Genomic DNA, 25,202 nt, shown 5'->3' on the forward strand with positions numbered 1-25,202 from the left:
ATTTATCCTTAATCCTTGAATATGTCATAATAATAAATTTAATTTTTATTATAATAAGTTTTAAACTATTTCATTCATGTAGCTAACAGCCTATTTCTAAATTTCATATGTTAGACAACGTAAATCTTTTTTTTTTCTGATCGAACTTTAATTACTTGTAGTCAATTTTTCTGTGTAACTGCAATCATTTATTAAATTACAATATTAAAATAAATATTTTCAATTGATGATTTTCAATTGTCGATATGGATAAAGTGTACGCACTTCCAGAAAATGCTACTGAATTGTAGATTTTTTTTTTACATCTAATTAAGAAAAATAAAATGTATTTCTAAATAATTATGTTAGTGTTGTATTATAGTTCTTCCATCACAAATATGAGCAACAGAAGTTTTTAAATGTTCTTTTTTTTCTTTCAGTGAAATACCGGTAATTAATCACAATTTTGCAACAAAAATTCCGACTTCAAATTTGCAGCTCATTTTGCTTAAATTCTACTTTTCGCAAACTTTATGGCAGAGCTGCCAACATTCTGAAATGACAAATAGTAAGGCGGGGTATAAGAGACCACCTAGGCCCCCTGTCGCTGAAGATGTTTTGTAAATGAACATGCACTCTGAGGCTTGTTTCCATTTTGTTTATTTAAAACATTGATATGAATGTGATCGGTCTTTAAAACCGAAACGAAGATACAAGCAAGCGTTGTAAGAATTATGAAGTTATTATAATATTAAAAACTATAGACTGTTGAGTTATGTCCAAGACACGATGTAGTTACGATATCGACACATTACTTTTTTCATAGTTTACTATAATAGTTCTATATTCTCATGTGTTTATTACAATACTTTTTGTTTTAAGACTATTTCCTTACTGTTAATATCCTCGATATCGTGCCGATATCGAATCATGGTTGCTCTAGGAATTGTGATTTCCATCCTTAATATGGTGTTTTTAACAACTGTTACTTAAAAATTTCTTAATAAATCTTTCCCTGGTGTGTCGATATCGTCGATATCGACGATATCGCTTCGATGTCGAATCATGTTTGCTCAGCTCTTGGTAAATACCTTCCCTGTTTCTTTGAATGTGTTTATGTATAAATATTTTTACGAAGATTTTACCTGCCATCGATATCGTCGATATCGACGATATCGTATCGATATCGAATCATGATTGTTAAGAGCACATTACTTTACCAATCTTCATCCTAAAACGAAAACTTTATTTTTACATCACTTCTGTGTTTAAAAAGTTTACCTAAATGTCGATATCGTCGATATCGACGATATCGTGTCGATATCGAATCATGATTGATAAAACATTTTTAAGAATTTTCATACTAGTCCAACATCTTTCTCTAAATCTAATCTAAACAATAACAGTCCTTAAATTTTCTTTATCATAATACTTTATTTTTATATTCAATAAGGAATCAATTTGGACTTCACTTGTGACTTTCTAAAATTATGTTATACCTCAATGTGAAAATAAATTGTGCAAATAGGATCGATATCGATACGATATCGTCATGATATTGTCGATATCGACGACATCGACATAATAAAGAGTCTCAAATACAGCGCCAGGTATTTCCAATTATTAGTGCTGATTACGATCGATATCGATACGATATCGACATAATATTGTCGATATCGTCGATATCGACAACGGATTTGTTCTTGGACATGTATGTTTTTTCATACATGTACAAGTAATTAGGCCATTGTCTTTAAATTAGAACTTCTACAGATTTTTTTTTCTTTACACATTAATGACAATGGACAAAAGGTGGATTTGACAGGTCGATGGGGGATGTTCACTTCTCCATGGCATCTGATCCCACCTGTTGTTAGAGAAACGTATTCACTCAGTTCACATTGTTTGGTTTGACTTTTGAGCATACTGTTCGTTATCGTCACAATTCAAGAAGCAATTAATAAATTTTAATTCATTAAACACCTGAATATGGTGTTTATTCGCTATATTTCGACACTTTGAAATATTTGGAGATAACTAACAGTACTCAAGTCAAAAATCCATTAAACAATACAAATTTTGGAGCAAAGAAAACACGGACCTCTAAAACATTTGAGGTTGGATCAGATACCATAGAGGAGTGAGCATCTACTGCCGACCATTCACACCCGCTGGTTCTCCTTGTCGTGATCGAAAAATGACGGGAAAATCCGTCGATAATTCAGTGTGTAAATAATCTCCCAACAAGAAGTATGAAAATCCTCAGTCAGTATTTGACGCACGAGGTATTTATAATTTTTATTTGCTGACAATGTCATTTAATCGACCGTACAACTTAATACGAAATAATGAATTTTAACGAAACTGCTGACATTCTTAAAAATTGGTTATCAACATGTTTGTCAATGAAATATTTATCTTGCTTTAAAATTGTTGTATTTAGAGCATGCTATTGCATATCAACTGCATGAGAGATACTTTATAACCCCACCCGCAGGTGATGAAAGTATGTTGCTACATAAGCAAGGAAAGTTTATGATTGCATGGAAAGTTAAAGTCATTACGTTTATCATAAAGCTTTGTTGATAGATTACTATTACCGTCTTTTTCTATTAAAAATATCCAAATTTGAAACAGATGTTTCAGACTCTCTGGTATCTTTTATTTTCAAGCTCAAATTAATGTATCGGGGTTTTTAACTATTTTTAAGTCAGCATTTTGCAACTTCTATTGTGGTTATAATGACTTTGTTTGATTCTGATATTGTTAGGCCCTAGATATATTAAAGACCTTGGCTGCAAATACAATTTATCTCTGAGTGAGTGGTATTTGTCTGAAGCATCTCACAACTTTAAGATCATTGTTTATATAACCATTTTGACTACAAAATACTTCGTTTAACTTATCTATGCAGAAAGCACAGTGGACTTGACAGGTTCACAGGGGATGCCTACCCTTCCTAGGCAATCTTCAAACCGCTGGTGCTTCTAATGCTTTGTTGTTTGCTCTTTTCATAATTCATACTCTTCACTCTTGTGATTAAGTACTGTATGTTCGTTAACTTCATTTTTTATATTACTTTACAATTTATTCCTTCGATTATCAAATAAATAAGGCTTTGATTGTAACATTTATTACTGAGGATTTTTTTTTAGATATAAACTATTGTGTTCAAGTTTTGACGTGTTTGTTTTATTAAAATATTGCATGTATCAGAGATCCACAACCAAGAATGAAACATATGAAATACCGAACAGTATCCAAGATCAAAATTCCATCAAACTATACAAAACAGGAGCAGTGCAAACATGGAACTCCAAAACATCGCAGATGGGATCAGGTGCCATGGAGAAGTGAACATCCCCTGCCTACCAGTCACACCAGCCGTGTGCTCCTTGTCATGATTGGGAAATAATTGAAAAATCCGTCGTCAATTCAGTGTATAAATAAACTAACAATTAGCATGAAAACGTCAGTCAGCATTTGACTCAACGATGAATTGTATTTGCTGACAAGGTCTTACGAAATGATGACTGCTTAAAATTTCTGTTTCATCAACTTATTTGTCAATAATTTATGTCGTTTAAGAAATTGTTTATACCTAGAGCATGCTCTAGCGTTAAAGTCATCACGTTTATCATAGAGCTTGGTTGTTATGAAAAATAATATATAGAATTTCAATTTTATGATGTACTTTTTCAGTACTTGTGTGACACATTAATCCTTTAAAAGTATTGAAGGGCATCATGCACATTTCAATTAGATTTTTTGTAATACATGTACAGAGAAGTAATTATGAACTATTGTGCAACCATTTTTGTGATTTATTTGCAAAATTTATTCACACTCTCTCTTTCTCTTTAAACATACAAAAATTTATGTAAACGTACTGTATATTGAGAAAAGAATATTTTAAAAAAAACACAAAATATATTTCAATATGCCGAAAAAAAATAATAATATATGCCCACAAAATACAAATACCTTTGTAAAAATTCAATGCATTTGACAAAGATTTCTTTAAGAAATCCGTCTGTTAAATTCCTGTCCTATGGAGAGAACGATCATGGGCATTGATTCCTGCTGTTAAATCCATTTCATTAATTTTAAAAAATATATTTTAAATCGCCAATTCCTGTCTCCGTTCTCCAAACAGTTTATTTAGCAAAATGCCAATTCGTAAGAGTCCTGGGTTCCTACTTTCATTTATCCAATTACATCTCTTTGTTGCCTTTACGCTCTCGCAAAACATCTCCATTGCCTCAGAGTAGTTCCCAGCTCTCTGTTGACAAATGCCTATGATATTGTATGTCAGAAAAGACCCGTTATTGTGTTCATCGTCGTAAACTATAGCAGAAAGATTTGTTAATGCCTCCATTTTCATTTCAATGCTATTTGACATCTCAAAACTTAAAAACCTTAAGAAATGTAGGTAGACCAAAGCTGGTACATTGATCAATCTCGTGTGCGGATCATGAATCTGCATCTCAAGCTCTATTGCCTTTGGCCACAGATATGAAGACCTTATAATTTCAATGTCAACTACACACCCTCTTTTCATTTTCAAAGACAGAGGAAGATCATCCGAAGAAATCACTTCTTGGTAAAGCTTTCGGCGGTCTTCATTGTTTGAAACGTATCGAAAATCCCGAAGGTACACGGTAAAAGGCAGTATGTTCTGCAGTGCTTGGTTGGTGACCATGATGCATCTTCTTATTTCGTCAGTACAGAAGTAGAAGGAAGCAAGACTCAACCTTCCGCTGGTCACATCACTGGCGCACCCTATCCTCAAATAGGCCTCTGATAAACAAAGCATCAGGTATTTCCTTCTGTTAGTGCTGGAATTCTGGACAACTCGATAAGCTATTTTCCCTGCTGCATTCACTAACCTATAATACATCTGTTTTAAAATATCTCGCTGAATATCATTAAGTGTATCCGAGTCCAGAGCTTTTTCAATATTTTTCATAAAATGATGTGTTCTAGACCAATTCATGTAACTGAAGTACCAATTACCTATCTTTTCAAAGAAGACGAAGTCGCATCTCGCCTTCAGATCATCAGGTGATAGATCTAGATCATCAATGGGTTTGGGGGGATCTGCACAGACATCGTTTTTCACTACTTCGAAAGACGGACAACTAAGTATTTCTGTCAAAATTTCGCTTCTGAGTGTTAATATGCGTTCAAGAATAATGGCCTTTTGAAGTGGTCTCATTTTCCGTTCGATGAGATTTCTTTCTGGGATGAAGTAATGGGGTACAAACTCTTTTCGAATCCATTCTTCTAGCTGTGACAGACATATTTGAATGCATTCTTTCAAATTCCCTCCGCTGACAAAATTCGGAAGCTTGTCCTCGCACACCCAAAACATCAGAGTTCGAATCACGTATGAGGATATAAAACCATCACAACCTTCAACATTGTTCAAACGTTCGTGAATAAGAATTCTGAAAATTTGGTAAAGTGTGAAAATTGCGTGGTCCATCGAATGGACCAGGGTGCATTCGGCAACTGAAAAACACAGTTGCCATTCGTGATTTTTTGTATCTGAGAACCGGGGACCAGTTGGTACACATTGACAGCCGTCCTGGATAACCTTTTCAATTGTTTCAGGGGTCGGCCAGTATCGACTTCGGACTCTAGTTTTCCATTCTCTGGCTCCAGGCGGCCAGCCGATGACCGGCAGTGCACACACAGTTCTCTGTTCTTCTGCCACGATGACTGGCCCCTCAGAGGACGAGCTTTTAGACGAAAGTTCCAGACATTTGGTAACAAATAGTGAGCTAGATAAATATACATAGCGTTCACTGTTCGCATAAAATAAATCTCCCGAAAAAACTGGACCAGATATGTACTTTAACATACAATATCCAAGTCTCGTGTATTCTGCAAGAAACACGGACTCTTTTTCAGTCGAAGGATTCCATTGATCATCTTCTGCCAAAACGATGGCGTTTCTAAATATCATGAAATCATCAATGTTATTTCTTTTGTATTCTATACCGTCCCCAAAACTTCCTATTGCCTTTCGTTCAAAAGTATAATCCCGATTTGTGACCTTAAGCCAAGTTTCTTCTACAATCCGTCGGATGTCTACACATTCTTTGAATCCCATAAGCCAGTCACATGCCTTCCAAAGATACGAGAACTGGTACCGACCATTTTTCTTAACCACTGTCATTGTGCATGTAGAGAAATTTTCAAACCGCTCCTAGGGATCCACCACTTTAAAAATATATATATACAATTACCACGACAATACTACAAACCATTTAATAGAACATAAACGTGAATGTGGACTAACTTGAATTGAACCTGAAATTTGAACAAAAACTTGTGAATTCTCACCTGTTAATGTGACAGCGAATTTATCATATATAGCAAACCGAAAGTAGGGCGGTAGGGAATCGGAAATTTTAGTGATCTTTTAATATATCTCTCTCTGGATAATAGACTATATTCACAAAGAAATTTTATTTTCAATGCCAAACGTTTGTTTAATATGAAATTTAAACCTGTTTTTAAACACATTTAATTTATTTCTCTGACATTTATAGTGAAAATCGGGTTATTTTCAGTTCATCTTAGAACAAGTTTTCGTTGACATAATTATGAATGAAAATTTACATTCATGAACCGGTGATTAAATGATTAGCGCGTCAAAAATAGTGCATTGTATGAAAAAATTCTTCCTCCAATATTTCCTTTTTAACAGCGATCCACTGATCCTTGGAACAGGTCCATATAATAACCGAGAAAATACTAGTAGTTTATTAGGTGAATGAAGTGGGAGTAATATTTATTTTTTTTTTCAACTTCCTATACTTCCTTTCATTTGCTTCCCTCTAAAACTAAAGTAAACGATTTAATTTTAAAAAATCACTGTGAAATTATTTTTTTTCTCTAAACTACTTATGAAACCGAAAATCAGAAGTTCAAATAAAAAGTGAAATTATTTTAAAAATCAAACGGACATGTTATTAATTAAAGAGACATTGCTTTACATCATCAAACATACCATTTTTTAATTCAAAGATAAAAACTTTTAAAAATAGCAATTTTGTCACTTTGATGAAAAACTTCCCAATAACAAGTACACGTAAATTGATTCCTAATGATCTCAAATAATATAAAAATTTTCATTATTAAGTTATCAAAACCACCATCTCCACATAAACATAAATTAATTATATTTAACCATCTTTCAAATTTTTTTTTTACAGATGATTAATGACATTCCCAATTTTTAAGTCATTAGTTTCCTTGTAGCAGCTTATATCTCTTGGATATAGTCATCAGAACCTGTGAAGGAAATTAAAAAAAAAATATTTCTCTCCAAGTCAATCATTTAAAAAAAAACATTATTGAAACAAATATTGTAGTAAAAATTTTTTATTCACAATAAGAATAAAAAAAATTTGTTTCTGAAAATAAATTCAAGGAATTAAAAATATATGTCTATAAATAATCCCCAATTATATCAGAGCAACATTAACTTGTGAATGCTGCCGTCACAAACACTTCTGTAGATGTAGAACTATTTCCTCAGAGACATAAAAAATTGGTGTGTTACTGAACTTTACCTTTACAACCCACCCCCCTAAAAAAACAACAAAATATATGAAATGCATCTGCTATCATATCTTCTGGTTCATGCTAAACACTAAATTATTTGTGGGTGATAGAGTAGGAAGTTTAAAAAGATGTGAAAATTTAAGGTGAATGGGATGTCCAGGCATTTATGTAAACAGTAAATAATATACATTGTCAGATGCTTTTCTCCTCTATCTGCATCTGAACTTGGAAGTGCTTCAAATGTAATCAGTAATTTTAGCACACTCGTATTTTGCCACATATTTTTGGTTATAAAATAAAAAAGGTGGCTATCACTTTCTCGGCATAAATTTCTGTCATAACACAATGATCTTATTTTAAAAAAATATGTAAATCATTAATATTTAGGTAACTTTCAAAACAAATGCACATTAAACATGGACATTTTTTCATGTGGAAATTTTCTTCACAAATACCATTTAAATATTCCTGGTGTGTCATGAGACAATGAGTTCATTATTCAGCTAGTAAGCTGTCAATACATACATGTCAATGATTTGCATGTAACTAAAAATATAGCTAAAAATTGTTAATTACAGGACAATCACACTAACACAGCTTTGATGGGTGAAATCGTCCCTCAGATTTGTTCTGGGTAGTTATTTCCTTAGTGTCAGATCTATATTTTGTGTCAGACTGTTCCCTCCGGGCTGAGGAAGATCACTTAGTAATACTGGCCCCTGACTCGGACTTTCCACTACTGAGACTGTGAATAAGAGCTGCTATCTGAGTGTGTTTCTCTAGATTAGTCCGTAGTTCCTTGATCTGTTCGTCTTTAGATAGAAGATCAGCCTCGTGCTGTTTACATACAAGCTCCAAGGATGACACCTGTTAATAAAAGTATTGTAATGTAGTTCCTCATTCAATAACCACTACATTTATAATACATCACAAAATAAAGATATTTAGCTTTTCTGTGATGTTCTAATTTTATATGGATCAAAAAACATAATAGCATAATTTTTTCACTATGTACATGACAATTGTATTAAATATTACAAAAATGATCTGGTACTCAATGTCTTTCAGTTGACAAGGTTGCCATTTGAGAAAAACTGCCTAGTGCTGACTATGTTCTTATACCTGAGCCTGTTTTTTATATATATATAATACTATACCTGTTGTTGAAGCTGTTTCTTTGTCTGCTCTGTATTGTTGACCTTGTCTCGTAATTTATCTAACCCCACCTCCAGTTCTGTCCTTTCCTTTTCGGTCTTCTCAAATTCAGATTCTAACTTGGTGTACTTTTTTGTTATTTCTATTGTAAAAAAGAAAATAAAAGTGTTGAAGGCAAATTTCAACTAAGGGAGAAAAACACAGATTCCTTGAAAGTTACAACACATTTTTACCAAATTTATAAGCCACTGCATTGTTGAAATTAATACATTTACATTTCTATTTGTTTTCTCAATTATAACTCTTTGAAACTAGGTAAATAGATCAGTTGATCATAAAACCTGAATGTAAATTTCGTTGAGTGAAAGGTCAAGTGCCTTATTTGCATGTCAATCTCATGCGGCTGTCTTAGTGTCTCACGTCAGTGGGCAGGGACTATTGAAATTGTCAAGGAAGGCCTTGTGTATTTTAAATTTAAGCAGCAATTTTTTTTTATTTATATTTACAATTTTATTTCACATATAAATGTAAATATGAGGGTTTCATTTGTTATGCAAATTATTCCACATTTCCAACTATCGTTGATACGATAGTTGATACCCTGGCATACTCAACAAATTAGACTGTGATTTCTTGAATATCACATTTAAATCCCATAATTTAATTTCATTTTTCCAAAACTGATATAAAGTTATGCCTGAATTTTTATTTTTGTATCATCTTATTCCTGGATTTCTTTATTTCCTGTATAATAGTTATAAATATAAATAATCAATGAAGCAAGAGTAAATACCTTGTAGCTTTCCTTCTTTCTCTTTCAGCTGCTTTGATAAAATTTTTCTCTCCTCCTGAAGTTTTGACAATTGTTCAGACGCCCTTTAAATATGAAAATAAAATGTCTACAAAACTAAGCACATCAGACCAAGTGGAATAATTCCAATATTAGTCATGTTAAGGCTCAATAAATTTGTCTATTTTAATTTTTAACCCTTAAATCTACACAATAAAGTAGAATTTTTACACAGACTGAATCTAAATAAATCTTTACTTACAAATCATGCTGCTGCTTCAGTGACTCATTGTGTTTCTGTAGAATCTCATGCATTTCTGTCAGAGTTTTTAGCTCTTGTTTGAGGGATAACAAGGTTTTCTGAGAAGATTCATACCTTAAAAAAAGTTTGGGTTTTTTTATAGTTAGAAGGCAATTACTTCTCGATATGATACTAAGATGAGCTAGCTGCAGATCTGTAGCTCTTTGGTCTGAAAACTTGGGATAGCAGAACAGAGAGCTACAGTGCCACCTAATGAAATACATAGGTAATCAAAGATTAGGAAGCTCACCTTGACAAATGTGATCAGTCTAAGTAATGCAAATCTCAAATCAAATTTTCTTAACAGTTAGTATTTTTTCTGACAACAATATTCAAGCAAGTTCTGTTTAAATAGGTCTTGAAGTTCATTGGGATTGATTTGTTCCAAAAACTTTAACCTGGTCACTCGTTTGGAAAATGTAGGTCAGATCCAGCATCCAAAGCAAGTTTTGATTGTTCATCCTTAGAAGCATCATCCATGCAAGTTTGGTCTAGGTAGGACTTATAGTTACTTGGGAATAACCAAGTCACTAATCTGGAAAATGTAGGTCAGATCCAGTATCCAAAGCAAGTCTGGTAGTATCCATCCCTAGATGCATCATTCATGCAGGTTTAGTCGAGGTAGGGCTAATAGTTACTTAGGAATGGACCTGCTCCAAAAACTTTAACCTGGTCAGTTATCTGGAAAATGTAGGTCAGATCCCGTATCCAAAGCAAGTCTGGTAGTGTCCATCCCTAGATGCATCATCCAAGCAAGTTTGGTCCGAGTAGGGCTTACAGTTACTTGGGAATGGACCTGCTCCTAAAACTTTAACCAAGACGCTGACGCCGACACCGGGGGTATAGCATAAGTTCATCTCGACTTCATCGAGGTGAGCTAAAAACTGTACATTTATTGTGTACAAAAAGTTAAGCTTGGTTCTGGATTAATTTTTCTAAATTTTCCCCTCAAAAAGCTAGATTTCAAAAAATCCCATAAACCTCTATCAAGTTATTTTGCAGATGACTTTTGCACACAGGACATTGGACCAAATTATTTAGCCACTAATAATAGCAGTATAAAAGGTGACAAGAAACAACACACTTTTTTGTGGGCAATAAATATACAGATTTTTCAAAGGGTGGCTCTGTAGCTCTTCGGTCTGTCAATTTACTTTTCTTTTTGGAGAGCTAAAAACCTGTGCAGCTAAAAAAGAGCTTACTTTACAGTGAAAGCTTTATTTCACCCTAAAAACCTCAAAAGGGAAAGTATTAACAAGTATTTCTTTATACCCCCTCCCCCCCCCCCCCCCCAAGAGATTCAGTAACCTGTTTAAATCCCTGCTTACCTCTGTGTTATGTCGGAGTATGCTGTTGTCAGTTGTTGGTGCTCCTCTGCTACGTGCTCTAATCTACAGAATAAAAATACAAACTTACAAGAGGTTCACCCTGGTCATCCTTTTCTGACAATCATAAACAAGAGGCCCAGGGGCCACATCACTCACCTGAGCACTGTGGCTAGGAAAAGGCAGAATTGGTTTATACTTGAAAAGCTTAAATCCAAAAATAGTCCCAAGACCAATCATGGCTTTGCTATTCTTGAGAAGAAGATTTTTAAAGAATTTTCCTATACATTTCTATGTGAAAATTTGGGGCCATTTTGGCCCCGCCCTACCCCTGGGGGTCATGATTTGAACAAACTTGAATCTACACTACCTGAGGATGCTTCCATATAAATATGATCAATTATGGCTTTGCTATTCTTGAGAAGAAGATTTTTAAAGAATTTTCCTATACATTTCTATGTAAAACTTTGGTCGGCCATTTTGGCCCCGCCCTACCCCCGGGGGTCATGAATGAACAAACTTGAATCTACACTACCTGAGGATGCTTCCATATAAATATGATCAATTATGGCTTTGCTATTCTTGAGAAGAAGATTTTTTAAGAATGTTCCTATACATTTCTATGTAAAACTTTGGTCGGCCATTTTGGCCCCACCCTACCCCTGGGGGTCATGATTTGAACAAACTTGAATCTGCACTACCTGAGGATGCTTCCATATAAATATGATCAATTGTGGCTTTGCTATTCTTGAGAAGAAGATTTTTAAAGAATGTTCCTGTACATTTCTATGTAAAACTTTGGTCGGCCATTTTGGCCCCGCATTACCTCTGGGGGTCATGATTTGAACAAAATAGAATCTACACTACCTGAGGATGCTTCCATATAAATATGATCAATTATGGCTTTGCTATTCTTGAGAAGAAGATTTTTAAAGAATTTTCCTGTACATTTCTATGTAAAACTTTGGTCGGCCATTTTGGCCCCGCCCTACCCCTGGGGGTCATGATTTGAACAAACTTGAATCTACACTACCTGAGGATGCTTCCATATAAATATGATCAATTATGGCTTTGCTATTCTTGAGAGGAAGATTTTTAAAGAATTTTCCTATATATTTCTTAAATGTAAAACTTTGGTCGGCCATTTTGGCCCCACCCTACCCCTGGGGGTCATGATTTGAACAAATTTGAATCTACGCTTCCTGAGGATGCTTCCATATAAATATGATCAATTATGGCTTTGCTGTTCTTGAGAAGAAGATTTTTAAAGAATTTTCCTATATTTCTATGTAAAACTTTGGTCGGCCATTTTGGCCCCGCCCTACCCCTGGGGGTCATGTTTTGAACAAACTTGAATCTACACTACCTGAGGATGCTTCCATATAAATATGATCAATTATGGCTTTGCTATTCTTGAGAAGAAGATTTTTAAAGAATTTTCCTATACATTTCTATGTAAACTTTGGTCGGCCATTTTGGCCCCGCCCTACCCCCGGGGGTCATGAATTGAACAAACTTGAATCTACACTACCTGAGGATGCCTTCCATATAAATATGATCAATTATGGCTTTGCTATTCTTGAGAAGAAGATTTTTAAAGAATTTTCCTATACATTTCTATGTAAAACTTTGGTCGGCCAGTTTGGCCCCGCCCTACCCCCGGGGGTCATGATTTGAACAAACTTGAATCTGCACTACCTGAGGATGCTTCCATATAAATATGATCAATTGTGGCTTTGCTATTCTTGAGAAGAAGATTTTTAAAGAATGTTCCTATACATTTCTATGTAAAACTTTGGTCGGCCATTTTGGCCCCGCATTACCTCTGGGGGTCATGATTTGAACAAAATTGAATCTACACTACCTGAGGATGCTTCCATATAAATATGATCAATTCGGGCTTTGCTATTCTTGAGAAGAAGATTTTTAAAGAATTTTCCTGTACATTTCTATGTAAAACTTTGGTCGGCCATTTTGGCCCCGCCCTACCCCTGGGGGTCATGATTTGAACAAACTTGAATCTACACTACCTGAGGATGCTTCCATATAAATATGATCAATTATGGCTTTGCTATTCTTGAGAGGAAGATTTTTAAAGAATTTTCCTATATATTTCTTAAATATAAAACTTTGGTCGGCCATTTTGGCCCCACCCTACCCCTGGGGGTCATGATTTGAACAAATTTGAATCTACACTACCTGAGGATGCTTCCATATAAATATGATCAATTATGGCTTTGCTGTTCTTGAGAAGAAGATTTTTAAAGAATTTTCCTATATATTTCTATGTAAAACTTTGGTCGGCCATTTTGGCCCCGCCCTACCCCTGGGGGTCATGATTTGAACAAACTTGAATCTAAACTACTTGATGATGCTTCCATATAAATATGATCAATTATGGCTTTGTTGTTCTTGAGGAGAAAATTTTTAAAGAAATTTCCTATATATTTCTATGTAAAACTTTGGTCGGCCATTTTGGCCCCGCCCAACCCCCGGGGGTCATGATTTGAACAAACTTGAATCTACACTACCTGAGGATGTTTCCCCATAAGTTTCATTTTTCCTGGCACAGTGGTTCTTGAGAAGAAGATTATTAAAACATGCCACCAAATTTTCATTAATTCCCAATTATCTCCCCTTGAATGATGGTGTGGCCCTTCATTTGAACAAACTTGAATCCCCTTTACCCAAGGATACTTTGTGGCAAGTTTGGTTGAAATTGGCCCAGCGGTTCTTGAGAAGAAGTCGAAAATGTGAAAAGTTTACGGACAGACAGACAGACAGACGGACGCCTGACAAAATGTGATCAGAAAAGCTCACTTGAGCCTTCGGCTCAGGTGAGCTAAAAATTTGGTACACTAAAGTGTTGACCCCTTATTCTAAAATAAACTGAGCACATGGTCTTTATAAACACAGGACCTTTTTCAGCACAGGGCTTCTTGTGCACAGGGCCACATTACATGTATCAATTGATCTGAATTTTACTTTATGATCTTGTTATAACTTTGGTTGAATCTTGTTCTAGAGATCAAAGGTTAAAAGAAGAAAAAATGTTCAATTTACTTGAGCAACATATATATTTTTTTCTATTGGAGTGTTATGTCATATTGTGGGTAGTTGATATTCTCTGAATTACTATCAAGTAATTACTATCCAGTACCTACTTTTGGTATTCCTGTTTTTCTTTCTGAATGTGTTTTGTGGGTATTTGATATTCTCTGAATTACTATCCAGTACTTTTGGTATTCCTTTTTCCCTTTTTGAGTATGTTTTGTGGGTATTTGATAGTCTCTGAATTACTATCCAGGAATTACTATCCAGTACTTACTTTTTGGTATTCCTGATTCTCTTTCCGAGTATGTTATGCGGGTATTTGATAGTCTCTGTATTACTATCCAGTACTTACTTTTGGTATTTCTCTTTCTCTTTCTGAGTGTGTTTTGTGGGTATTTGATATTCTCTGAATTACTATCAAGTACTTACTTTTGGTATTCCTGTTTCTCTTTCTGAGTGTGTTATGTGGGTATTTGATAGTCTCTGAATTACTATCCAGTACTTACTTTCAGTATTCCTCTTTCTCTTTCTGACTATGATATGTAGTAATTGAAATTCTCTGAATTACTATCCAATTTTTACCTTTGGTATTCCTGTTTCTCTTTCCAAGTGTGTTATGTGGGTATTTGATATTCTCTGAATGACTATCCAGTGCTTACTTTTGGTATTTGATATTCTCTAATTACTATCCAGTACATACTTTTGGTATTTGATATTCTCTGAATTACTATCCAGTACTTACTTTTGGTATTCCTGAGATAGCTGCTCTAGCTCTACACTGAGTTTTTCTTTCTGTAACATGATCTCATTCAGTCGCTCTCTGTGTTCCTCCGACTCTAACTCAGACTCTTTCAATAACTTCCGCATTTTGTGAGCCTAAATGATAAAAAGATACCATTTTCTAAAACAATGTTTCATGATGAATTTTTGATAACCTTTGATATTTCTATAATGTATTGAGTATAACAATTCTTATTTATAAAATGGTGATATAAAGACACCAAACATATTCATCATGAGACAAGCATTTTCATATTTAACAACTGTGGTATTTAACTTTGCATAACACTTTACAAATTCTGGTTTTAACAGTTTTATAGCAAACTTTTTAAAGGGTTTCAAAAATCTTATCCTTTATCAAATGCATTATCTGAACACTACACATAAATAGAGATAACTTTTGTACAGATTTGTCTGACCTCTGCCTCGTACTGAGCGCGCCGGGACCTGTACTGCGCGATCAGTCTGTCTGCCTGTGACAGGGCCAGGGTCTTAGCGTCCAGCAGGTCCTGGAGGTGGTTCTCCTTTGTCTTTATTAAAAATAGAACAAATCCGGATTACCCTGCTACATACATCCAAATGAACGTTTTATACATAGTTGTTAAAGTATCAAATATAAAAACAAAATGAATCTAAAATTAACATCCTTAATTTACTCTGTTACACATACTGTTTTAATCAGTAATTAGTAATGCTTTTGATTATTCCTGATGAAATACATGTATAGGCATTTTTATGAGGATTATACGTTGTGTTTGTATATCTCATGGATTGAAGTATGACACACCAGTATATATAAAGTACATCCGATTCTTCTATTTGTACATTTCATTACTCGATTTAACAACCTGTAAGCTCCATGTTAACAAAAACTGTTAAGAAGAGTAGAAGACTACAAAAAGTAAATACAATATGTGAACAGGCTCACCTGATAGCCCTGAATTTTATGTTCGTAGATGTCTATGATTTCAGATCTGTTGATATCCTTCACCTTCAATTAGATATAGAATACATGTATTAATACTGAATTATGCTAAATAAAATAGTAAAGTGATCTTTGAAAAATCACATCATTCTGGCATTGCTTCGGGCGAAAAAATTGGATACCTTCTAAAAAAAAGGGAAAGAATCTAAATGAAAATTAAACTTCAAATACAGTGTAATTATAAACAAGAATAAAAGATAATTGTTGTAGTATAATTGGAATGAATAAATGCAAGAAACTGGTTGTAAATATTACTGGCTACATGTCTGAGAACAACAGAATTTTAGTAAACGCACCTATATACTGTCCTTAATATAAAAGAATTAAATGAAATGCACAGCAAAGGGCAATGAAAATGAATGATACGTATCCAATATGTTCATATACAATTGATATTGTAGTTATTATGTCACAAATATCCAGCAGCACAGATTTATTCCAAGCACATGCAATTACAACATCATGCAGTTTACTATACTGACTTAAACAACCCAAGTACCCAGTACATTAAATGATTACAATATTCCAAGTATATGTATGAGTTATCTATAAATATAATATATATGTAAGACAAAGTATCATATTAGGGAATGCTCAATAATTTATGCCAGCAGCACCATAACTGTCCTAAACTAGAAAACTGACCAGTCAGCAAGGGCCCCGCCATGGGGTAGAATTATAAGGATGCAGCTTATGGAATGATAAAAAAATATATATACATGAAGAAATAAGCAACAGCAACTGTATTCTTAAAATTTTCAACATAATTCCTGAATATCCAAAAACCTGTAAATAATATCCTTATGTATTTACATTAGGCAAGTAAAGAGCAACCTAACACTGAATGTATATATAAACAATTATGAAGTTTGTGTTAGTGTTATATAAAATGCCAGTCTTCAATGAATGCAAATACATGTATCATGAAGGCTTGACCTTAACTTCAGAACAAACAGCAGTTGCAGACAAAGGTTTTCATTAATCTTAAAATGACAGATAAAGATAGGCCTACTAAATTTTCTTCAGCAGGCTAAATAATTAATCCCAAGAGATTAATTGTACCTCATTCATCATTTTCTTCTAAAGTTACAATAAGAACTTTTTCAGTATTAATATTAGAATGGGGTTTTTTATCCAAATACCCTAAAAATTAATATTATACTTGAATTTATATACAGGAAAAAAAAATAAAAATAAAAAATATGTTTTCTTTAATCATGTTAATCTATTTCTTGTTTTTAGAATTCAATGAAATCATAATTCATTGTGTAGGGTATTTTAACAAAAATAAAGTATAAACATTTATATCTAAATCCATATTTCAGTTCATAGCATTCCAAATTGAGTGAACTTCAAAACAAACTTCATTTGCAGACAGGGGTGGTAATTAATCTCTATGTGACAGATAAAGATAATGCTTTGGATTTTCTTAATAGGAAAGCTAATTAATCCCAAGGGACTCATAGCAGCAAGTTTACAATGGAAACATCTTCAGCAGTTATCTCTCTTTGCCAAAGCATTCTTATATAAGTCAAGGAACACCCCACCACCCCAATCCAAACCAGGGGACATAGAGAAACAAACTTAGCATCAAAATTTGTCTTTCTGCCTACCGAACTATCATACCAAATTTGAACTTAATTGGGCAACCATAAAAAAAGTTATTGGGAAAAAACAGAAAATTTGTAATATAATGTAACGGACAGACAGAGTGACCCCAGGGCCACCCTCAAATTTTGCCAGCAGCACCCTAAATAAACTTCCAGAAAAGCAAGTTCAGACTGCTGTAATGTTGTGCATCCTTAGATTCATCGATTTCACACACGATTGTTCTGAGTAAGACTTTTCAGATACATGCCACCCAAAGGAGAAAAATTTAGTACCGTAATCTCTTCCTCCTCTCAGATTTTATACAAATTCCAAGAAGAGATAAGAGATATTTGGTATTTGGTAGAGAGTCTTATAAAAAAAAAACTTCAGTTTCATCACTGTCGATGGATAATATGCTGCTCCAACCCCCAGTAAATTTAAAGTGGGTACTGATGCCAACACCAAGGATTTAGCATTATAATTTTATTGTGGTGAGCTTAAGGTTTTCCCACCCTCACAATTTGAATGGTTCATTATTCATTAATGCATTAATTTTCATTTGATATAATTTAAACTTACCAATTATCATGATTATTGCAAAAAATGTAAAGGCTGCCATATGATTTAAGATGGGAGACATAAATGAACAGAAGAATATGATTCTAATGCTGAAAGTTCCAAAACACTCGCTTCTTAGCAAAAACTTTTGAATTGTGAATATCTGGGAAACTATTTTACGTTGGAAGTTCAATACAGGAAATGACAGAATGAAAGTTCCTGAGGAGTTATTGCCCTTGTCAACATTTTGTAAAGATTGAAAAATTGATTGAATAAAGAAAATATACAACTTTCAAATTCTTTTACTATTTATCATTACACCTATTGAAAAGCATTCTTCCAAAAGATATTGCTGTATTGAGTATGAATTTAAAATAATAGTGTTTTAAATTTGCAAAAAAACCTATGACAAAGGAGGATGGAAATACCTTAAAATGAAATTTTGGAAATTCATAACTATTTTTGTATCAGTATTTATTAATGAGTAGAGATATCTTAAATGAAAATAATGGAAATAATATAAACATGTAAAATATATCTATTAACATGATTAATGTAATAAATCAAATACTTAAGTGAAATTTACAAGTATTCCATTATTGAAACTCATCAAAAGTTTCAAAAGCTATAATCTTTATTTGTACCATAAATTAACATGCAAACACATGCAACTATTTGAGAATGACCACCATAGGACATTGAAAAACAACTTTTGGACAATGTAAAATTTGAACATCACTATTTGATTTACCACTAGAAGTAAATTTATAAAAGCAGAATGTATAATAAAGAATAAAATGCAAAATTTCAACCGTTCTACAAAGAAAAACTTTTGAACATGTTAAAATTGAAAGTACTGATGAATGTTTTGTAGAAGTAAATTTAAATAAGAGAGTTATACATGTAACATGAACCTATAAATGTATCATTATAAATACTAAATGTAATGTACCTTACCTATCTTAAACCAGAAGTCTCTGTTGAGACTGTAGCTCTACTGGTTTGTGCTTATAAATGAGAAAAGAAGCCATTGCTTTAGAACAATTACTGTAGAAGGAGTAGCATTTTAAAGGAATTTCACACATTTCTATTTTTTAGTAACAATGGCAACACTTTCATCAAAATCAAAAACCGATCTACTATATATCAACTTGTGTGAATTATTATTGACCAAAATGAGGAGTAGCGTTTTAAAGGAATTTGAAAAGTATAACCATGGCAACACAGTATCATTGATGAATGTTAATAGTTGACTACTTGTGTGCCAAGTTATACTGAAATCAGATCAAAATTATAGAGTATGTTTTAGAAATTTCACAGAAAATTCTATTTTTATTAACCATGACAACACCATTCAATATAGATGTTAGTTATATGAAATCATTTATCAAAACATAGCATTTTAAAGGAATTTCACAGAAAATATTTTTGTAACCATCATTATAAATAAAAACTAAATGTATTTTATGTATCTTTGTTAGTCTACTTGTGTGCCAAGTTATATTAAAATCAGACCAAAACTGTAGGAGGAGTAGCATTTTGAAAAATTGGGGGACAGACAGACAGACAGACAGAAATCATTTAGTCTCTAGTAGAGCTAAAAAGGGGGGGGAGGGGTCACGAAAATTTGGTAATCTATAGAGAATAATTGACCATTTTTAGCTTGTCACTATTCTAGTAATTTAAATGCAAATAAAACTTGATGAATTACCTCCAACCCTGTCTGCATCTTGTCTATAATGGCTTGTACGGACGCCTCCTGGTCACCGTTGGAAAATCGTGAGAAGTCGGCTGTACTGTTATAGGAGTTGGAGGGGGTCCGCATACTCTTCATCAGCAGCCCCGGGGTCACAGCTGTAGTGTTTATATTCTCTACTGCTTCCTTCTTCCTGGCATTACAACTGGCCATAGAGTCTCCAATTCTATCAAATAACAAATAAGTGATCAATCAACAATGAAAAAAAAAAACAACTTTCACTTAAATATTACAAAATAAATTTGAAGTACCTCATATTTTTTTCCCATGTTCAAATTATCCCAAACAATTAGCACCAAAACACTTACATTTATAACTCAACTTCCCAAGTCAAAGGTTTCTGATCCGCTCCACATAAACCCTTGAACTAACAGACTAAGTTTGACAGGGTTTACTATCATGCCGTCTAGTGAGATTAAACATTTTGAACTCTAATGACCTCTGTTATAGGCCAATCAGAGTATTAAACAAATTCTCTGTTGAATTTGAGATGATATTGGAAGTCGGTATTTCTAACCCCATCAAACTTAGACTATTTGGTCAAGGGTTTGTGTGGAGCGGAGCAGATCAGAAACCCTTGACTTGGGAAGATGCTTTTCACTATGATCATCAAAATGTAATATTTCCAAAAAAAAAAAAAAAGATTAAAATGTGTTGAAAATACTCTGTTGAATACAGAATAGATTAGGGATATCCAATAAATAATGTACACTGTAAAACAAGCCACATGTTCCTACAGTATGCATTTCTATTTAGCCTTTTTCCAGTATTGTTAAATGCTCTTATATCATGTGACTGTTCCTTCTTAAGATTATTTTGTTTTAAATTAATGTTATAACTTCTAAAACGTACATGTGTGTGCATCTCATTCCTATTATAACCCAAGATTTTACGAAATCCTTACAAAACAGTGGGGAACGCCTCCAGTGTGGTGCCAATGGTGAAGAGCTGTAAGGCTGTCTGTAGCACGGTACGATCCTGACTGGTCAGTCCCGCAGACAGGAAGGGAACCAGCTTACTGTCCTACAGAATCAAATCTTATAATCAATATCTAATGGTGCATTTATTGTATTTTTTTTTAATCTGATTAAAAATCCATAGATATTCAAAAAATCTTCAGGCCCCAAACCTCTGATATTTATTTACATGTAGTTTTCCTTAAATTCAAATCCGTACCATGAATATACAGATAAGATATAGGGGATTTATTTGATGGAAAGAAAAAAACATTTTTATTTTAAACTCAAATTTATGGCATTTTTTTCTGGGCAGTCAAGTCTTTCTATTCTTTGACTTCAAAGCAATAGATCACTACCTGTAATAAGGAACAGAACAAGCCATCCAAATTTGGCATGTACTTTCGCAATTTGGACATCAGCTCAAGGCAAAATATCACAATATGTACCCCATCTTCACTGAAAAAAGGGAAAATAGGAAAAAAGTTAACATACAAAATGAAATGAAAAACTTTGATTAGCACATCTGTTTTTAAAAATATAAATAATAAATACATGTAAATATAGTTGTAAAATGCTGATTTTTGTATCAATGAATTCAGTATGTACAAAACACAGAATAAAAGTGGGCCATGCACTTTCATAAACAAAGTGTTTTATTTCTGAAAGGACTGAGTTCTGGCACTGTTATTAGACCTTCTTTAATTTTCTTTAACTAAAAAATCATTTATGACACACTGTTAACACACACACACACTGCTTTAAAAGAAAAACAAGAGATGTTTGTAAAACACTTAATCAGACTTATGCCCCCTCCCCAAAATGATTGGATTTTTTTCTAAGTGAAAGGGGCAAAACTCTGTCCTAAATGGATCCATCACACCCAAAACAGACCTAGATATTCTTATGATCAATCTTTGTACTAAATTTCATTTAAATACAGTGTATGTGCAACCTCTGCGAAGAAAATGAATGGAAACTGATGGTGGACCAACCGACAAACAATAGCAATACTGTAAACCAACTTTAATTCACTTTCTAGAAATTTTTGTAAATTTCATGCAAGTCTAGTAATTGCGAATATTTCTCGCCACAAACCGGTTTTTTAAGTCTATTATTATTACCAAGAGAACCTAAATAGGCTTGATTGCGAAAATCAATTGTCGCAAACTAGTTTACCCCTGGTAAATCGCGAAATAAAGTCGTCACAAATAAAGGTTGGTTTACAGAAGCCCTTCCTTCAAAGAAGGGAGGCATAAAAATATAGAGTTTCTGAGGTTGTTTCTACACTGACCTCCAGTCTTCAGCCCCCACTGACACGTTACTGACGTGAAGCGTGACCCGGTTATTGGTCAGCTGGAAGTCCAGTAACTCTGTGTAGACAGAGGGACTAAATAAAGCTACCATCTTCTTCCTTATGTCATCCTCTCCAGATAACACTGAAACAGAGGAGATTTCTGTTTATTTACCTGTACATATCGGTACAAGAACAGTACAAATATAATATAACTTATACTATACATTTACCTTCTGAAAATAAACACAAATGCTTTCATGGACATACAGTAAAATGTGGATTTTATTGAATATCAGACAAAAACTGTAAGATTAATGTAATGCATAATAACAGCTCTTTGAAATGCAAAATATTTCTACTGCAAAATGTCTGCTTAAGGTCCTCCATTATCACCGTTTGGCTGGAGTTCCTCTTAAGTCGAATAAGACCTCTGGGGACACTGATATCATGAGGATGTCATGACAAACAATATGTTTTTTAAAGGAAGTCCTAAAAATCATGTCAAAATTTGTTTTACATGTACTATCTCTGGTACCTTATTGAAGCTGTAGTGAAAAACTAACAGTATATTTTCTAATTTCTGTTTTTCTAATTTAATTTCTATAACTACAGTACATATGCTATTATACCAGATAAGAGCTGTAGTGACTTGACTTTCTTCTGGCACTGTTTTTTTGGCATACACATTTCACTGTCTATGTCAACTTCTGAATTCAGTGAGGATAATAAAACAGGTAAAATAAGGTCCGCATGAACAGAGTATTTCAGTCTAGTGTTGGAATAAATCAACTCCTACAATAAGTACAAATCAAATCACAAAAAAAATCTCACGTATCTTGTTTTACAAAACTGCAAAGTAACATAAATATAACAAAACAGGGCTTTGAAATTGCCTGCATCAGCAAGTGTGAAAGGGTCAGGAATAACATTTTTGTCGGAGAAATACTGCAAGTCTAAAATATTTACTCAAAAGCTTTGAAGATATGCATTCAACTTTTTCATTTAAAAAAAAAATCATATTGCCTCTATGAATTCAACGTACATGTATAAACATACACATAATGAAGGGTAAATACAAGAAATATTCAATTAGCAATCTGTATAAATATCTTTGGGGGGGGGGGGGGGGGGGCATACATACAGTACCTCATAAATTTCTGTGAGGAAATCTAAAGCATACATGGGTGCTTCTTCATGGGTGTTTGGAGATTGGTTTGCCCAGTGAACTATGGCTAGTAATGGTTCCTTGACCTGATTAACTGGACCAATCAGCATGTCCGAGAACTGGAGCCTAACCCCAAGGTCTAGTGTGGACATCACACTTCTACAAATCAGACCTCTCAGTCCCTCTATAGAGCAAAAACATAGCAGCAGCTCAAACACCTAAAAACAAGAAAGTAAATGTGTATATGTCTTATATAAATACAGGAAGAGGTAATGTATTTAGTGTTTTTAACAGTATGAGCAGTCATTATCAATTCATTTACAGATATTTTCTATTTTTTGAACCTGATCATAGTTCTTCACTTTATTTTGTACATTTACCTAACATTTACCTATAAAACATACATGTATCTCCTGTGTCCACTAAGGTGAGAGCTTAATCATGAAAAACATACTTTCTTATAATGCATCAATATAGCAATTTCAGGTCAAACTCATCTAAATTTTCTGTTAAAAAAGGGTCAAAATGAACTGCAAAGTACCACATACATGTACTAGTATTTTGAAAAAGAACCAGAAAGTTTTACCATGACTACTGTTTCTGGAGTACTAGATGGAATCAGCTTCAGTATTCCATCTATATAGGCTGACAGGCGGCTAAATCTACCAAAAGACAAAAAAAATTCTCACCATCAACTTGCAAATTTATCAAAATATTGATTTTGAAATCTCCTTTGTTTTGCTCTATAAATAACATGCCATGTGCTTTTTCTTCAAGAATTTCTTTTTATTCCAATGTTTGTACAAAGAACAACATGTACATTGTATATTTTTTTAATGTCAGTATTGCAAAGCAGATTTTTTTTCCTGAAATTTTGTAATTTCAGGTTTCTTTTTTTTTCATCTCATGAATATTCTATGGTTTAGACTTAATTTGTATAATGTGCAGTGTAGAGCCTCACTTTGAAAATTCCGCCTGTATTTGTCCATCCTTGAGGATCTCCTTAAACACATCCACACCGTATCTCCGAGACATCCACGTGTCCCCCTTCAGGATGATGTTGAAGATGGACTTGAACCATTGATTCATGTTAGACGGCTTAAAAATCTGCACAGTACAAAAGATTTATTAAGATATGCTGTGTACTTAAGACTACTCTTTTATCCTGAATGAAATTTAAACCCTTTTTCTTAAAAAATTGTCATAAACCACATTTTATTTATATATGCATTGTTATAATAATGATTATATTGTTTGTCTCTTAATTGTATATGCCCCCAGAGGGCCCTTGATTGGTGAATAAATAAACATATAGCTATCTGTACAGGTACATCTCAAGCCCCCCTCCACTTCCCCTCTTTCAAATTAAAACTTTTAACATTTTAAATAAGCATGAAAAATAGTCATCAAAATGTTGTTTTACCCTTGACTACCCCCCCCCCCCCCTTCCCCTCCTTCCATTATGTACTGTCCAAATGCATAAAAACAAATTACCACTAAGAAAACAAGAGGCCCAAGGGCCTTATAGGTCACCTGAGTATCATGCAACAACTTTCCAACAAATTAAACTTGATTCATGTTTTAAACCAGAGGCCATAGAATTCTGACACAATTTTGAAAGAGGAACCATTTAAGTTTTATTTCATAATGTTGTTGATTAATACCAAAGTGCAGCTTTCAAAGTATTAAATAATTTTCAGATTATGTAACCCCCCCCCCCCAAGCACCTCTGTCCCAGGGGCCAGTAAAATAACCGTTTTTGAAAGAAGCAGCTTTCTTTGTCATAAATATATACTAAGATCATTGGCATAATACCCAAGAAACAAGAGACCCATGGGCCACATCGCTCACCTGAGAAGCTTTGACCATTTTGTTCTTTACTAGATTTCCCCCTTGTTATACAAATTGTGACCCTACCCAACCCCACTCATCA

At 33.7% G+C, this 25,202-nt stretch overlaps 2 protein-coding genes across 2 annotated transcripts in view; both read right to left on the minus strand.

The window, feature by feature from the left end:
• Positions 1 to 4,023: 4,023 nt before the first annotated feature.
• Positions 4,024 to 6,221, minus strand: LOC134243924 (uncharacterized). The gene has a single exon (XM_062726162.1). The coding sequence runs from the start codon at positions 6,161 to 6,163 to the stop codon at positions 4,100 to 4,102; it is 2,064 nt and encodes a 687-aa protein (XP_062582146.1). The 5' UTR covers positions 6,164 to 6,221; the 3' UTR covers positions 4,024 to 4,099.
• A 1,137-nt stretch (positions 6,222 to 7,358) lies between these two features.
• The window catches only part of LOC134243951 (protein CIP2A homolog L-like), a 29,279-nt gene continuing 11,435 nt past the window's right edge, over positions 7,359 to 25,202 (minus strand). Inside the window, exons 8-23 of the mRNA XM_062726190.1 lie at positions 24,231 to 24,376; positions 23,856 to 23,931; positions 23,251 to 23,487; positions 22,734 to 22,896; positions 22,102 to 22,246; positions 21,167 to 21,266; positions 20,756 to 20,874; positions 19,807 to 20,017; positions 15,891 to 15,953; positions 15,382 to 15,492; positions 14,925 to 15,058; positions 11,132 to 11,194; positions 9,765 to 9,878; positions 9,506 to 9,588; positions 8,715 to 8,854; positions 7,359 to 8,424 (exon numbers count right to left, since the gene is read on the minus strand). Coding sequence (XP_062582174.1) covers positions 8,257 to 8,424; positions 8,715 to 8,854; positions 9,506 to 9,588; positions 9,765 to 9,878; positions 11,132 to 11,194; positions 14,925 to 15,058; positions 15,382 to 15,492; positions 15,891 to 15,953; positions 19,807 to 20,017; positions 20,756 to 20,874; positions 21,167 to 21,266; positions 22,102 to 22,246; positions 22,734 to 22,896; positions 23,251 to 23,487; positions 23,856 to 23,931; positions 24,231 to 24,376 — 2,073 coding nt within the window. The 3' untranslated portion in view covers positions 7,359 to 8,256. The remainder of the gene's footprint in view (positions 8,425 to 8,714; positions 8,855 to 9,505; positions 9,589 to 9,764; positions 9,879 to 11,131; positions 11,195 to 14,924; positions 15,059 to 15,381; positions 15,493 to 15,890; positions 15,954 to 19,806; positions 20,018 to 20,755; positions 20,875 to 21,166; positions 21,267 to 22,101; positions 22,247 to 22,733; positions 22,897 to 23,250; positions 23,488 to 23,855; positions 23,932 to 24,230; positions 24,377 to 25,202) is intronic.

The sequence above is a fragment of the Saccostrea cucullata genome, unplaced genomic scaffold, assembly GCF_032062105.1.
Source record: "Saccostrea cucullata isolate Sc308-1 unplaced genomic scaffold, CSIRO_AGI_Scuc_v1 ctg79, whole genome shotgun sequence".
Lineage (NCBI taxonomy): Eukaryota > Metazoa > Mollusca > Bivalvia > Ostreida > Ostreidae > Saccostrea > Saccostrea cuccullata.